Source organism: Prunus dulcis, chromosome 7 (assembly GCF_902201215.1).
Source record: "Prunus dulcis chromosome 7, ALMONDv2, whole genome shotgun sequence".
Taxonomy (NCBI): Eukaryota; Viridiplantae; Streptophyta; class Magnoliopsida; order Rosales; family Rosaceae; genus Prunus; species Prunus dulcis.
In genome coordinates this window covers 10147552-10163722 of record NC_047656.1, presented here as the reverse complement: position 1 = coordinate 10163722, position 16171 = coordinate 10147552, and the positions used below count along the sequence as shown (strand labels likewise).

General features: G+C 36.0%; 1 protein-coding gene across 1 annotated transcript; it reads left to right on the top strand.

Annotated features, from left to right (window-relative positions):
• The first annotated feature begins 841 nt into the window (after positions 1–841).
• On the top strand, positions 842–2911 carry LOC117635344 (protein FAR-RED IMPAIRED RESPONSE 1-like). Its single transcript, XM_034369675.1, has one exon. It carries the CDS (start codon positions 842–844, stop codon positions 2909–2911), a length of 2070 nt encoding a protein of 689 aa, XP_034225566.1.
• The last annotated feature ends 13260 nt before the right edge of the window (positions 2912–16171 follow it).

Sequence of the window (16171 nt, the reverse complement as noted above, 5' to 3'; positions counted from 1 at the left end):
TTGCTGCACTCTGATAAGAGAATCACTAGAACGTGGCTGAGAGTTGGAGTCCCCTTAATTACCATATTCTCTACTCTACTTCTCTCATTCTACTTCTCATTCTCTACTCTGCTTTTCTCAATAAGAATGAAATTTGCAGTCCTAGGCAATTGGGTGGGTTGAGGAATGGAGAGGTTCACTGGTCTATTCTTCTCCAAAAGCCTGTCTGACAGAGAGGTTGAAGATTGAGGTACATACCCAATGTTTAGTGTAATTTTGTTGTAAAAATTGTTGTATAGGTTCTTAACTTTGTGCGCCCTGCTGTTATTAATAACAGATGCCTATAATGCTTTGAACAATCAGCCTTATAGACGCCAAAAGGACAAGGAATTTACAGGTACCTTACGAACAAGGAATTTTAGCTACCTCAAGTTTTTTGTCTTAAAAATTGTCATCTACAGTAAAATTCATGTTTGCTTGTCTTCTTTATTTTCCTTTTTCCTGTTGAAGAAACATGCATGGAATGAACAAGTATTTATACTTTGTGAATGAATGAGGTTTTGCTATTCTTAGTCTGTATTTTATTTTCTGGTTATTATTTAGATACCATAAAGAAGACACTACGATCTGATGAAATTTTGAGTCACTGAGTTTAGGTACTATTGCAAATTACTGTTGCTGAACAATCACTTACTAGGTATGTTTGCTGAATGTGTATTATTGCAATTTGTTGGGGTCTAGCTAGCGTGTAGTTCACGGGTACTGGTTACTATAATGTCAACTGAATGTGTATTATTGCATATGTATTACAGGAATTTTATATTAATATTTGGAATCTTCAAGAAGCCGTTCAAATTTGGAGATGAGTGAAGAAAATGATGAGGTTGAGATTGGTGAGACTGGACTGGAAAAAACAATGAGCTCGGAAGAAACAACACAAGAACCTAAGGTAAATATGATTTTTAACACAGTTGATGAGGTGCTTGATTTTTATAAAAAATATGCAAATCGAGTAGGTTTCCCAATGAAGAAGAGATCATCGAAGAAAGGAGATTGTGGGGAGTTGAAATATGTGACTTTATCATGTTCTCGATCAGGGATCCCGCAAAGTACTGCAAGCAATGTCTTGAAGCCATATCCAAGCATAAAATGCAATTGCAAGGCTCAACTTAGGGCAGGTATATGCTTGGATGGAAGGTGGAAAGTGAACTCGGTCAAACTTGATCATAATCACGGATTAAATCCAAACAATGCTCGATATTTTAGAATGAATCGTGCAATAAGTTCGTATATGAAAAGGAAGATTGAAGTGAATGATAGAGCTGGAATAAGAGTAAATAAGAATTATAATTCAATGGTAGTTGAAGCCGGAGAGCATGAGAATATGTCATTCATGGAAAAGGATTGTAGAAATTACATTAACAAAGTTAGAAGATTACAACTTGGGGAAGGAGATGCAACTGCAATTCAAAAGTATTTCTTGAAGATGCAAGCTCAAAATGCAAATTTCTTTTATGCAATTGATCTAGATGAAAGTGGTCGGTTACGAAATGTGTTTTGGGCAGATTCTAGGAGTAGGGCAGCATATGAGGAATTTGGTGATGCCATTACATTTGACACGACATACTTGACAAATAAGTATGACATGCCATTTGCTCCATTTGTAGGTGTTAATCATCACGGGCATTCAATTTTGCTTGGATGTGGACTGATTTCAAGTGAAGATACTGATACATTTGTTTGGCTATTTAAAGTGTGGCTGGCATGCATGTCTGGGCTTGCTCCATGTGGGATAATTACTTATCAAGACAGGGCCATGAAAAATGCTATTGAGATTGTCTTTCCTAACACTAGGCATCGTTGGTGCTTATGGCATATAATGAAGAAGCTTCATGAAAAGCTTAAGAGTTATAAACACTATGAATCTATTAAATTTGCCTTGGAGAACATTGTGTATGATTCATTGACCAATATTGAGTTTGAAGATCGTTGGAAAGAGATGATTGAGAAGTATGAGTTACAGAGTAATGATTGGTTACGAGGCCTATATGATGAAAGACGTCGTTGGGTGCCAAGCTTTGTGAAAGGAAGTTTTTGGGCGGGCATGTCTACCACACAACGAAGTGAGAGTATGAATGCATTTTTTGATGACCATGTAAATTCTAAGACTACCTTGAAGCAATTTGTGGAACAATATGAAAATGCATTGATGACTAAGGTAGAAAAAGAGAACCAAGCAGATTATAAGTCTTCCTCTGCAGATATCCAATGTAGCACCCATTACTTTATGGAGAAACAAGCTCAAGGTGTTTACACTATTGCAAAATTCAAGGAGTTCCAAAATGAATTAACAGGTAAAATGTATTGTGAGGTAGTTGATACCAAGGAAGATGGTGTGTTTTTAAAGTATCAGATATCTGAAGATATGATAATTGCGGGGAAAAAAAAGAGTGTAAACTTTACAGTTATATTCCATGAATTTGACAGCGAAGTTAAGTGCAATTGTTCCAAGTTTGAGTTTAGGGGAATACTATGCAGACATGCCATTTATGTCTTGATTAAGCATAAGATGGATTTAATTCCAGATAAATACATCTTGCGAAGATGGAGGAAAGATGTGACAAGACGTCACACAAAGATTAAAATTAGCTATAATGAGTCAAATGCCACACTTGAAGCACATCAGTGTGATAAGATGCAGAAGACCTTTGATGAGATTAAGGAGTTGGCAGCTGATTCTGAAGAAAAGTGTGTGATTGTGATGGCTTGGATGCAGAAACTAAAGGAGCAATTGTCTAACCATGACAACGTTTGTGGGAGTACTCAACCAATTCCCAAGTCACCAACTGGTAGGAGCTTTGACAATTGTGTTAATGAAATTTCAAATTCGAAGAAGATACTTACCCTGTTAGCAGTCAGAAGCAAAGGTTGACCACCATTTAAAAGGAAGCAATCTAAAATGGAACAAATTGTGAGAAAGAGAAAAGAAGGAGAAAAGAAGAGCACATCTCAAGAAAAAAATACTAATAAAAGAAAAGGAATGAAGGTATGCAAATAAAATAGCTATTACTTATTTTGTTATGTTAAGTGAGTAAAATATTCATGCTGTACATGGTTGTATTTGTATATTTTTCAGGAGTTCCAGATGGTAGAAAGTGATGTTCCACCCACTGACAAAATTAGTTGTGATATAGTTGGAACACAAGAGAGTATTCTTTTTACTGTAAGAATATTTAGTTGTGATTCCCATTCTTTATCTTGGCCTTGATACATATGTATTTTTAAAATGAGATACTTGGTTTTTTTGTACTTCAGGATTCTCAAAATGCACAGGATGGTCATGGTGGTATGGATGATGATTAATACCCCTACATTTCCCATTCAAAATGTGAGTTGTGAAAAGATTCATCTGATGTTGTTCTATTACTTTTTTATTTAATTGTTTGATTTTTAAATTAGTGATGTATTTGAAATTATTTGGTTACTGGATTTGTTTATGGGGTTTGCTCAAACAGATTGTCCACATCACTTGAATGGAGAGTATATGATAGAAAGCACACGAACACATGAAATAAGGAAGTGCTCAAGTCCCATTTTGGTGTCCAGAAGTAATGGAGTTGATCTTGTACTCAACCACAAAATTAGTTTTTTTTTTTCTTTTTCCTTTTCATTCATATATATCACTATTGTAGCAATTTAATCTACATGATACTGTTAATCATGTCCATTCGTGGATTGGAAATATCATTATTAATTTCTATAGTTATTCTTCCAATATCAATGTTGTCTAATTACTTCCAGCATTTCTATTAAGAGTTACTTGGGCCTCCCTGCATTGTTGCCTAAGAGTAGGATGGTTATCATCCAGTCAGAAAGAACCACATTCAAAGAAACGCCAATACTGATCCAAAGAACCAAAACATATAATTCAATGAATTTCCTTACAAAAATATATGAGTATAGCCACTTATTCATCAGTGAGCATTTACAATCAAGACAGAGAAACCTATCTGCAATTGTAGGAAAAAAAACAAAAAAACAAAACTTGGGGTTGCAGAATTTGGACTTGTAAAATCACTCAATTTCCTTGTCATTGTAGACCAAGCTATGCAACGTTCAGATTACAGAATGTAAATATACTGCTTCAGAATCCAGTGTCACCTGAGCGACCCCTTGTGTGTAAATATACTGCTACAGAATCCAGTGTCACCTGGATTGAAGTAGAACTTTTCCTGGTAGCCTGCAGCAGAAAAATAGTGGCTTTTATCATAATCAAAAGATGAGATCAAATAAGAGGAACATTATGCAACTTGAAAGAAACTAACTGAGTTGTAATGGGCATTATTTGCCTCTTCAAAGAAACTAACTGGTATTACCACACCCAAAAAAGTACATAAGTATTACTGCCAAAAAAATACATAAGTTTTTGCATCCTACAGACCAAGCAATAAAATACATAAGTATTACTGCCAAAAAAGTGTTCCCAAGTCAATTAAGAACCTAATTTTTTTTTCCTCCAGTTTTCTTTCTAAAGGTTCTCCTGGTATGTTAGTAGCACGATGTAGAAACCAAGATGAGGACAGCTAGGAAGATCAAACCAAAATTGAAAAGCTATTGCCCAATGCTTTCACCTAAGAATTGTTGGATGATCATTGTAAGGCTTTGCTCGCTGAAAGAAGTCCTCCCTTTGTGCCTGACAGAAATAATGTCCCTCAAAAAGTTCCTGCAACAATCCAGCACCAATAAAAAGAAAAGACTACATATAAACTATCACAATTTGCATTTAATCACAAGTGTTATGATCTTTATAATTCAAATATTATCACATTCAGTGACATTATAGCCACCCAGTACCCACAAACTACATGCTAGCAAGACCCAACTAATTACACTAATCAGTTTTTACAACAAATTGCAGATTCAAGAAACAAAAACTAAGAACATGTACAACAATTTTTACAACAAAATTACTCTAAAAATTGGGTATGTACCTCAATCTTCAACCTCTCTGTCAGATAGGCTTTTGGAGAAGAATAGACAAGTGAACCTCTCCATTCTTCAACCACCCAATCGCCCAGGACTGCAAATTTCATTCTTTTTGAGAAAACTCTTAACTCTCACCAACAACAGTGGAGGATGGGGATGGATAAATTTAGTGGAGGAAGGGAGGCAATGAGAGAAGCAAAGTAGAGAATACGGGGGGACTCCAACTCTCAGCCACGTTCTAGTGATTCTCTTATCAGAGTGCAGCAACAATGGAGGAAGGGAGTGCTGTGGAGACGCGAGGAAGAATTGAGAACGGCGTGAGGCCAGTTGCCAGGGACGTTAGGGTTTTTTAATTTGATTTTTAATTTTTAATGTTTTTGTTTTTTTAAGGATTATTGAAAAAAGAAAAAGAAAAAATAGAATACACATGGCAATATTCATTAATTGACATGGCAAGACACCTCAGCTGCCACATAAGGTGGTCAGCTAAGGTGGTCAATATTGTGTGTCTAAATAGCATTACTCTTCTAGATAACATGTGGATGTTGTTGATAATCCCCCCTGCAACCCTAAAAGCCTCAGTGCCAGAGACAATGTCGTTAATGGCATTCTTCGCATCTAACTCAACTACTAATGAATTGTAACCGTCCTCCCATGGAAACTGAAGGCCTTCCCGAATTGCTAAGAGTTCAATAATCTTTGCAGAGAAACATCCAGTGATAGGGACTGAAATAGCACTCATAAGATCTCCATGCACATTTCTTACAACTGCCCCCAATTCACGCTTCCAAACGGAAGTACTACAAGCACCATCCACATTCAATTTCAACTTACCAGGAGGGGGAGGACACCAATGAGTAGAGGAGGGAGAATGAGTATGCACAGGTGCAGTGTTAGCGGAGATAAATTTAACTGAAAGACAATGGGCAGTAGCTTACAAGTCATCAGGGTGACGTCCCTTTTGGGCATGCATTCGTGCATTTCGATCAAGCCAAATAAGCAAAGAAAGGTAAGCAAAAACCTCCATGTCAAAGTTCAAGGCCACTGAAATTACATGGCACCAAAGATCTGCAAAAGTAGAGGCTTAGTACTTTCGTTAAGGAAGTTTGTTGGGTTGTAAATGTTACAACTTTATATAGTCAAATAATAAGCTTACACATGTCAAAATTCAATTTGTTTTGAGGAGGAATTCTTCCTCGATTTTTAAGGAGCCAAGCTTTTTCAATATAAAAATGGTTTGAAAGGAGGATTCTCTTAATAACTACATACCAACTGCCAACTAGCATTAATTTGGTGATCTTTCTATATGGACTTTATGAAAAGAGCTCTCACGATTAGATTCACTTATAATAGATAAAAATGTAGAAAATTAACATGATTATGATATGATATTGTAGAGGGTAACCAAACTAGTTGTTAGTTTTTTTTTTTTTTTTTTTTGGTTGGGCAGTTGTTAGCATTATGACTATCTTATATTATTATTAAATGGGATTAATTACAGTTTAATATCATGTGGTTACATCATTAAGACATGTTAGTCATTATATTTTCATTTTTTACAATCACATACCTTGATCTTTTAAATTTGTTACAATATGGTTTTGCCGTTAGGGTTTCCGTCAGATCTCTCTGTTAGTTGCCTACGTGCAAGGTCTAAAATATCGATGGTATCGAAAATATCGGTAGTCAAAAAACAATGAAATTTTTATGGAAATATCGGGATATTATCAATATTAATAAAAAATGAATAAAAACTATAGAAATTATAAGAAAAATTTGGAAATTTTTATTGAAACTTTGGAGGATGTTTATTTAATCAATTATCTATTAGTTTATCACCAAAAATTGGAAGAAAATGCATTGCATGATGGGTTTAACTGATTTAAGTTGATTATATATCAAGCTGACAAACACTACACAGGCTTGGCTTGGACTGGCTTGGACTAAATTTAGTACCATGTTTGTTTCATTTAATTCTAGTCTTAGATAGGATTGCTAATACCGGGCCCACCAAAAACACCTCATTAGAAGGGGACTACTAAGCCCATGTAGAAAGGGAGGATTAGCTAGTCCTATGTTCACCAATGTATAAGATGCATATATTATATTGTAATACTAATAACATATATTACTATTATTATTATTATTATTATTATTATTATTATTATTATTATTACTACATACACATATACTATAATGTACATATATACATGTATATACACATATACATATATATATATAAACACATATATATATAAATACATATAGATATATACACATATATTATTATTATAATATACTCATATACACATACATATTAATATTATAATAATAGCATACATGTATACATGTATATATGTAATATATATTATATTATATATTAATGTACATATATACACATATATACATATATATAAACACATATATACATATATAATATATAAATACATATAGATATATACACGTATATTATTATTATAATATACTCATATACACATACATATTAATATTATAATAATAGCATACATGTATATATATATGTACATATATGTGTATATATATATTATACCCATGTATGTATTATAATATACATATACACACGTATATACACATATATACATTATATATTTATACTATATGTATATATATATTATAATATACATATATACATGTATATACATGTATATTATTATTATAACATACCCATATATTATCTATTATAATATACATATATATATATATATGTATATGTATTATACCCATGTATATATTATAATATATAGATACACCTATATACACATATATTATATACATGTATATACGTATATATACATGTATATTATAATATATAATATATATACATATATTATACATATATTATATATATACATATATTATATACATGTATATACGTATATATACATGTATATTATAATATATAATATATATACATATATTATACATATATTATATATACATATGTATATATACATACATATATAATATACATATATACACGTATATACATGTATATTATTATTATTATTATTATTATTATAACATACTCATATATATTATATATTATAATATACATACATATATATAAATATATGTATATGTATTATACCCATGTATATTATAATATACATATATACACCTATATACACTTATATATATATACATGTATATAAGTATATTATAATAATATTATATATAGGGTTTATATATATATATATATATTTTATATATTATAAAATGCATGTATACATATATATAGATATTTTTGAAAAAATAAAAAAAATTCTAGTCCTAGTCCAAGCATACACCAAACGCAGGATAAGTGTTATCCAACTTAGACCAAGCCAAGCCAAGCCAAGCCAGTCCCTAAGCATAGTCCATGCCAAGACAGTCCTGTGTACCAAACGAGCCTCATAGGAACTCTATGTGGTACTAAGTCATTCATGTATCTTATCAGGCAATGTATAAAGTGTATAATATTGTAATAAATCATATATAAATGATTATGGTGTGTTTAATCTTCTTTCATTAATTATTACATATTTTCTACACTCGATGTTCAAATTTTTCACTATTTTCATAAATGACTATTTTTCCCCAAAATAGTTTTACATGTAATTGTTGACATGTCACCCATATGGATCCGAGATTGGTTGACGTTGTCTATAAGCAAAATTATTTGAAGATTGGGTCTCAGATTCTTTACATGAGCCGCTCGATTCCATCCCAAAAGGAAAGGTCAAAGACTCACATTCTCATGTGAAAATCTAATTCTTGCAAAAACAGTTCAAAACAAAACAATATAAATATACATATTTTAACATATTATCACAAAAACATAAGCAACATGGTAGTTAAGGCGTTGGTTGAGTGAAATGGTAGGGGTTTGAATCCCTTTTGCATGTGTGCTTTGTGTTTTTTTTTCCTTTTCCTTTTTTTCATTACATCGATATTTTTGATACTTTCGATTTATAGCGATATTTTAACAAAATATTGCTGAAGTGTAAGCGAAATTATCGACATTGATATTTTTCGATATTATCGATATTTATACGATATGTGTATGGATACTTTCCGAAATATCCGTGACCCGAAAAAATGGTAATATCCTCGATATTTCGTCGATATGATCGATATTTTAGACCATGCCTACATAGCACTATAGGTCCCACATTTTCTTTTTTTTTAAAAAAAAATTACAACTCTCTCTCTCTCTCTCTTTCTCTCCCCTGTGCACTCTCCCTCTCCCCCAACCGATTCCCCCCATTCCCCATGACCAAAAAAAATTCTCAAGACACCCAAAAATACAGCCACACCTAATCCACCCACCCAAATTCCACCATAACAGAACCCCCACCCCCAGAGACCCCTCCCCCTCCTCCCCCATTCTGTTTTTCACCCACAAACCCTAAACCCACCCACAAATGCAAACAATGTTCAAACCACAAAGGCTAGATATGGCCTCTCTCATCCTCATCCTCCCAACTTCATCGCCGACAACCCAACACCAACAAAATCAAATTCGCCACCTTTTTCCTGGCACCCCATCAACTTGAACTCGCCTTTATTTCAAAAAACAAATTATCTACTCCTATGTATGCAAATTCAAAAACAAAAAATCGAACAAAAAAATTGAAAACAAAGATGAATTTAATCCAGTACATGAATTTTCTCTTTGTGCCTAAAGTTGTATCCGGTTAAAGAAGAGAGAGAAAGAGGGTAGATGAGATCTGGCTGGGGTGGCGGTGGGCATCAGGGAGGAACATGAGAACATGAGCACGAGATAGATTGTGGCGAGATTGTGGAGTCGGGGATGGGTCTGGAGGGTGAGGGAAGAATGAGAGACATAATAGAGAGGGGGAGGAGGTGGTTGGTAGTGGGTGGTGAGTGGTGGTGGAGGCGTGGGTGGTGGGGCGGTGTCGGTCCAAGCCCACCATTGCTATTGTTGATGATTGGCTCAAAAATAGTCAAAAGCAAAACTGCTTTCGGCTAGCAGACAAATTGGAGACAAATTAATGGCTAGCATTGATGGCTTACTTTTACCTTTTGACTTGTGTGTTTTGCTTTTGCCGTTGGGTGGTTGAAGAGCAAATGTTTGGCTTATAAAAGGGAACATGCATTTGGGAAAAATGTAAGAGCAAAAAAAAGCACCGAGAGTTGATGAGAGAAGAAAGAAGTTGGGAGAGAGAAAAATAATAGTTTGGGCAACTAAGTTTTTGTTGCTACTGTTGGTTATTTTTCCCTCTCTAAATTGTACTCAATTTGTATCCCCTTTATATTCTTGAGTGTGTGAGCTTGGGTATATTTGGGGCTTGGGTTTTCTGAGTGGTTAAACACTATTGTATTCTCTCATTGATTATAGTGGAATACTCCGTCGTCTCCAAACTGGATGTAGGCAATTGCCGAACAAGTATAAATCTTGGTGTTGTTCTTGTTGATTATTTTGTTCAATTTTTCTCCTGCCTGTTGTTATTTATTTTTCACTCGCAGATGGTTGACGCTTCCGCACAACAAGTGGTATCAGAGCTCCAGTTTTTCGACTGGGGTTTCGTGGGAGTGAAAAATCTGTCGGTGCTACAGTGACGGGTGAATAGTGCACGTGAATAGTGTCGGTGCTACAATGCCCCCGTGAATAGTGCTGTGCTACAGTAGCAGTGAATAGTGCCGGGCAGATTTGATGGCTGGAGAAAAAGTTGAAATTTTAAAGGAGAAGGAATCGACATCGTCTTCGTCGGCACCTACATCCAATAGACATCCAATTGCCAGTACAAGGTTAGAGGTTGATAAATTTAATGGCTCCAATAATTTTGGTATGTGGCAATGTGAAGTTATGGATGTGTTGTATCAACAAGAGTTGGATATGGTTCTGGAGGATAAACCAGAAGATATTGATGACAAGCAATGGACTAGAATTAATCTCCATGCTTGTGCCACTATTCGATCGTTCCTTGATAAGGAGTTGAAATACCCGTATATGAAGGAAACTTCTGCTAAGAAGTTATGGATGAAATTGAAGGAGAAGTATATGACCAAGAGCGCAGAAAATCGGCTCTTCTTGAAGAAACGACTCTTCCGATTTCAATATCGTTCAGGGATTTCTATGCATGAACACCTCAATGATTATAATAAAATACTTGCTGATTTAGCAAACCTTGATGTGATAATTCCCGACGAGGATAAGGCACTATGTTTGTTAAATTCATTGCCTGATGATTATGATCATTTGACAACTACTTTGTTGTATGGAAAATCCGAGGTGAAACTGGATAAGGTGTCTGCGGCATTGGTGAATCATGAGTGTCGTAAAAAGGAACAGAAGACTCAAAATTCACAAACCGAGGCACTCGTTGCAAGGGGTCGAACAGAGGAAAGAAAATCTGGGAAGCGGGGAAAATCTCGTTCAAAGTCACGAGGGAAGTTTCCTGCTAAAGATGAATGTGCCTTTTGTCGCCAAAAGGGTCATTGGAAGAAAGACTGCCCCAAATTGAAGAACAAGGAGAAGGAGAAAGTGGGTTCTGAAGCAAATGTTGCAAAATCTGGAGATGAAGATTTCGAGTTTGCTTTGGCTAGTTCATCTGCTGATGGTCACTCAACTGAGTGGATTTTGGATTCAGGTTGCACCTATCATATGTGTCCCATTCGGGAATGGTTTTCTAGCTTCGAGGAGCTGGATGGTGGAGTTGTTTTGATGGGCAACAATAATGCCTGCAAAACACAAGGGATAGGCAAAATCTGTTTGAAGATGCATGATGGAACAGGCAGAGAATTGAGTGATGTCCGGTATGTACCGGATATGAAGAAGAATCTCATCTCATTGGGCGCTTTGGAATCCAAGGGTCTCAAGATCACCATGGAGGGTGGAGTTCTTAAAGTCGTGTACGGGGCACTGGTGGTGATGAAAGGTACAAGACGAAATAACTTGTATTTCTTGCAGGGTAGTGCAGTTATTGGTGGAGCAGCTGTCACCGAAGCTGCTGACGCAGATAGCACAGACACCACAAGGTTATGGCATATGCGGCTTGGGCATGCTGGTGAAAAAGCGTTGCAAGGATTGGTGAAGCAAGGCTTATTGAAAGGTGCAAAGGCATGCAAATTGGAATTCTGTGAACACGGTGTGCTGGGTAAGCAAACTAGAGTGAAATTTGGCACTGCTATTCACCACACTAAAGGCATTCTAGATTATGTTCACACTGATGTTTGGGGACCTTCCAAGAATGCATCTTGGGGAGGTAGCCATTATTTTGTCTCCTTTGTTGATGACTTCTCTAGAAGAATATGGGTGTACACCATGAAGCGTAAAGATGAAGTCTTGAAGATATTCCTGAAGCGGAAAAAGATGATTGAAACGCAAAGCGGTCGAAAGATCAAGACTCTCAGATCAGACAATGGTGGTGAATATAAGTCTGATCCTTTCTTGAAAGTTTGTCAAGATGAGGGTATTGTGAGGCACTTCACGGTTAGGGAGACAACGCAACAGAATGGGGTGGCGGAGCGCATGAACCGTACTTTGCTTGAGAAAGTTCGGTGTATGTTGTCTAATGCTGGTTTAGGCAAGGCGCTTTGGGCTGAGGCGATTACTTATGCAAGCCATCTCATTAATCGGTTGCCTGCTGCTGCGAATGAGGGCAAAACGCCCATGGAGGTATGGTCTGGTAAACCTTGTATTGATTACAAGTATTTACACATATTTGGTTGTCCTGCTTACTATCATGTCAGGGAAAGCAAGTTAGATCCAAGAGCAAAGAAGGCTCTATTTATGGGATTTAGCAATGGCGTGAAGGGATACCGACTTTGGTGTCCAGATGAGAAGAAAATTGTTGTAAGCAGAGATGTGACTTTTGATGAGGCTGCTATGGTAAATCATAACAAGCATGAAGGTGAAATTGAAGCAACTAAGACCATGAGTAGTTCAAAGCAGGTGGAGTTACTGAAAACTCCAGTTGTTCCAGTAAGGTCTGATATTACAGACACTAGTCCTATAGTTGATTCTGATGAAGAGGACGAGGATGATGAAGAGGAGGCACCTACCCAAGAGCCTCCACAGCAACAAGATTCTATTGCAATCAGAAGATCGAGAAGGGAGATTCGAAAGCCTGCTCGATTTACTGATATTGTGGCATATGCACTTCCCGTTATTGAAGATGATATTCCATCCGCCTACAAAGAAGCTGTCAGAAGTTCAGAGAGCGTGGAGTGGAAGAAATCTATGGATGAGGAGATGAAGTCTCTTCATAAAAATGAGACTTGGGAGCTGGTTCAGTTACCAAAGGGGAAGAAAGCAATTGGTTGCAAATGGGTTTATGCCAAGAAGATGGAATCTTTGGGAAAGGACAATGTGAGATTCAAAGCCAGATTAGTAGCTAAAGGATATGCTCAGAAGGAAGGCATTGACTACAATGAGGTATTTTCTCCTGTAGTAAAACATTCCTCTATTCGTATTTTGTTGGCTTTGGTTGCACAGTTTGACCTTGAGTTGGCTCAACTTGATGTCAAGACTGCATTCTTACATGGTGATTTGGAGGAAGAAATTTATATGTCTCAGCCAGAAGGTTTTAAGGTTGCTGGAAAAGAAAATTGGGTTTGCAAATTGCAAAAATCATTGTACGGCTTGAAGCAGTCTCCAAGACAATGGTATAAGCGATTTGATCGGTTTATGATCGGGCAGAAGTACACAAGAAGTCATTATGACCATTGTGTATACTTTCGCAAGCTACAAGATGGAACCTTCATCTATCTGCTTTTATATGTTGATGATATGCTTATAGCATGTAAAAGCAAAGTGGAGATTGAAAGGTTGAAGACTCAACTGAGTAATGAATTTGAGATGAAGGACTTAGGAGAAGCTCGGAAGATACTGGGTATGGAAATTGAAAGAGATAGAGCGAAGGGCAAGATTAGTCTGTGTCAAAAGCAGTATTTGAAGAAGGTACTACAGCGTTTCGGGATGAATGAAAATTCAAAACCGGTTAGTACACCTCTTGCCCCTCATTTCAAACTTAGTGCTTCTATGTCTCCTAAAACTGGTGAAGAGAGTCATTACATGGCTCAAATTCCATATGCAAGTGTTGTTGGTAGTTTGATGTATGCTATGGTGTGTACGAGGCCTGATATTTCACAAGCTGTTAGTATTGTCAGTAGATATATGCATAATCCAGGAAAAGGGCATTGGCAAGCTGTGAAATGGATTCTACGGTATATTCTGGGTATTGTGGATGTTGGTTTATTGTTTCAGCATGATAAAGTTACTGGTCAATGTGTTGTTGGATATGTGGATTCTGATTACGCAGGTGATTTGGACAAGCGTAGGTCCACTACAGGTTTTGTATTCACTATTGCTGGAGGTCCAGTGAGTTGGAGGTCGATTCTGCAATCTACAGTTGCTTTGTCGACTACGGAGGCTGAATACATGGCGGTAACAGAAGCTATAAAGGAAGCCATCTGGCTTCAAGGATTGCTTGATGACTTGGGGGTTGAACAGGACCATGTGGATGTTCATTGTGACAGTCAGAGTGCTATTTATTTAGCAAAGAATCAAGTTCATCATGCACGTACAAAACACATTGACGTGAGGTTCCATTTTGTTCGTGAGATTATTGACGAGGGAAATATTCTTCTTCAGAAGATTGGGACCGCTGAGAATCCTGCGGATATGTTGACAAAGCCAGTTTCGTTGCTCAAGTTTAAGCATTGCTTAGACTTAATTGGCATTTGTAAAGTTTGTTGATTGCCCCATGGGGGATTGGGAGACGACCATTGAGAGTGTTGCTTCGAGGTTTTGAGCCAAGGTGGAGATTGTTGATGATTGGCTCAAAAATAGTCAAAAGCAAAACTGCTTTCGGCTTGATTGGCTCAAAAATAGTCAAAAGCAAAACTGCTTTCGGTGCTTTCGGCTAGCAGACAAATTGGAGACAAATTAATGGCTAGCATTGATGGCTTACTTTTACCTTTTGACTTGTGTGTTTTGCTTTTGCCGTTGGGTGGTTGAAGAGCAAATGTTTGGCTTATAAAAGGGAACATGCATTTGGGAAAAATAGAAGAGCGGAAAAGCACCGAGAGTTGATGAGAGAAGAAAAAAATTGGGAGAGAGGAAAATAATAGTTTGGGCAACTAAGTTTTTGTTGCTACTGTTGGTTATTTTTCCCTCTCTAAATTGTACTCAATTTGTATCCCCTTTATATTCTTGAGTGTGTGAGCTTGGGTATATATTTGGGGCTTGGGTTTTTTGAGTGGTTAAACACTATTGTATTCTCTCATTGATTATAGTGGAATACTCCGTCGTCTCCAAACTGGATGTAGGCAATTGCCGAACCAGTATAACTCTTGGTGTTGTTCTTGTTGATTATTTTGTTCAATTTTTCTCCTGCCTGTTGTTATTTATTTTTCACTCGCAGTTGGTTGACGCTTCCGCACAACAGCTATTCCATATATATGTTTTTTAATGTTGTGATGGTGGGTGTGGCTGAGAGTGGTGGTTAGGGAAGAGATGGGGGGCTTGGTTTGATTGGAAAGAAGGGGGAAAGAGGTTCAGAGAGAGAAAAAAAAATAAAAAGCTTTTGTTTGTTTTTTAAATGTTTATTAATATTTTATTCAATTTGTGTTTACATTTTTTTATTTTATTCAATTTAAGAAAATAACGTAGGCCCATATACGCCACATCATCAGTTAACAGATTTTCTAAATGTATGTAATTGTTAAAATTGAGAATGCAGAGACAAACATGCCTTAATAGTACAACTTTAAGGTACCAAACTGAAATTAACCCCATATTTACTTTAGCATTTCACATCCGTTGGTTTGGTTGATTATATAACACATATAGGGGTCGTTTAGTACGGCGGACTGTTATGAACTAGACTAAATCCTGGGACTATCTTGGATTAGTTCGGATTGGCCTAAGCTGGATTAAGTACTGACTTACATTTGGTGCTGTGTTGGACTAAGAAACTGAATTGTAAAAATAGCGAAAACCTATGTTTAGTGTTGTGTCAAATTAAAAAATAATTATTTAGATATTTAAATATAATAAATTTTAGATAATTTAATAAGATCTTAAAACTATGAATATACTTTCTAGATACCAAATTTACATGTAGATATCAAAGTCAGAATTTCTCCAAAAAATCATAACAAATCAATAAAGAAAGCATTCCAAAAATGCCATCAAGCCCATTCATAGCAATTTGGACCA

Bases quoted from the DNA above. Each gene is read 5' to 3' on its own strand.
- LOC117635344 (XM_034369675.1), top strand. From the start codon at position 842: ATGAGTGAAGAAAATGATGAGGTTGAGATTGGTGAGACTGGACTGGAA.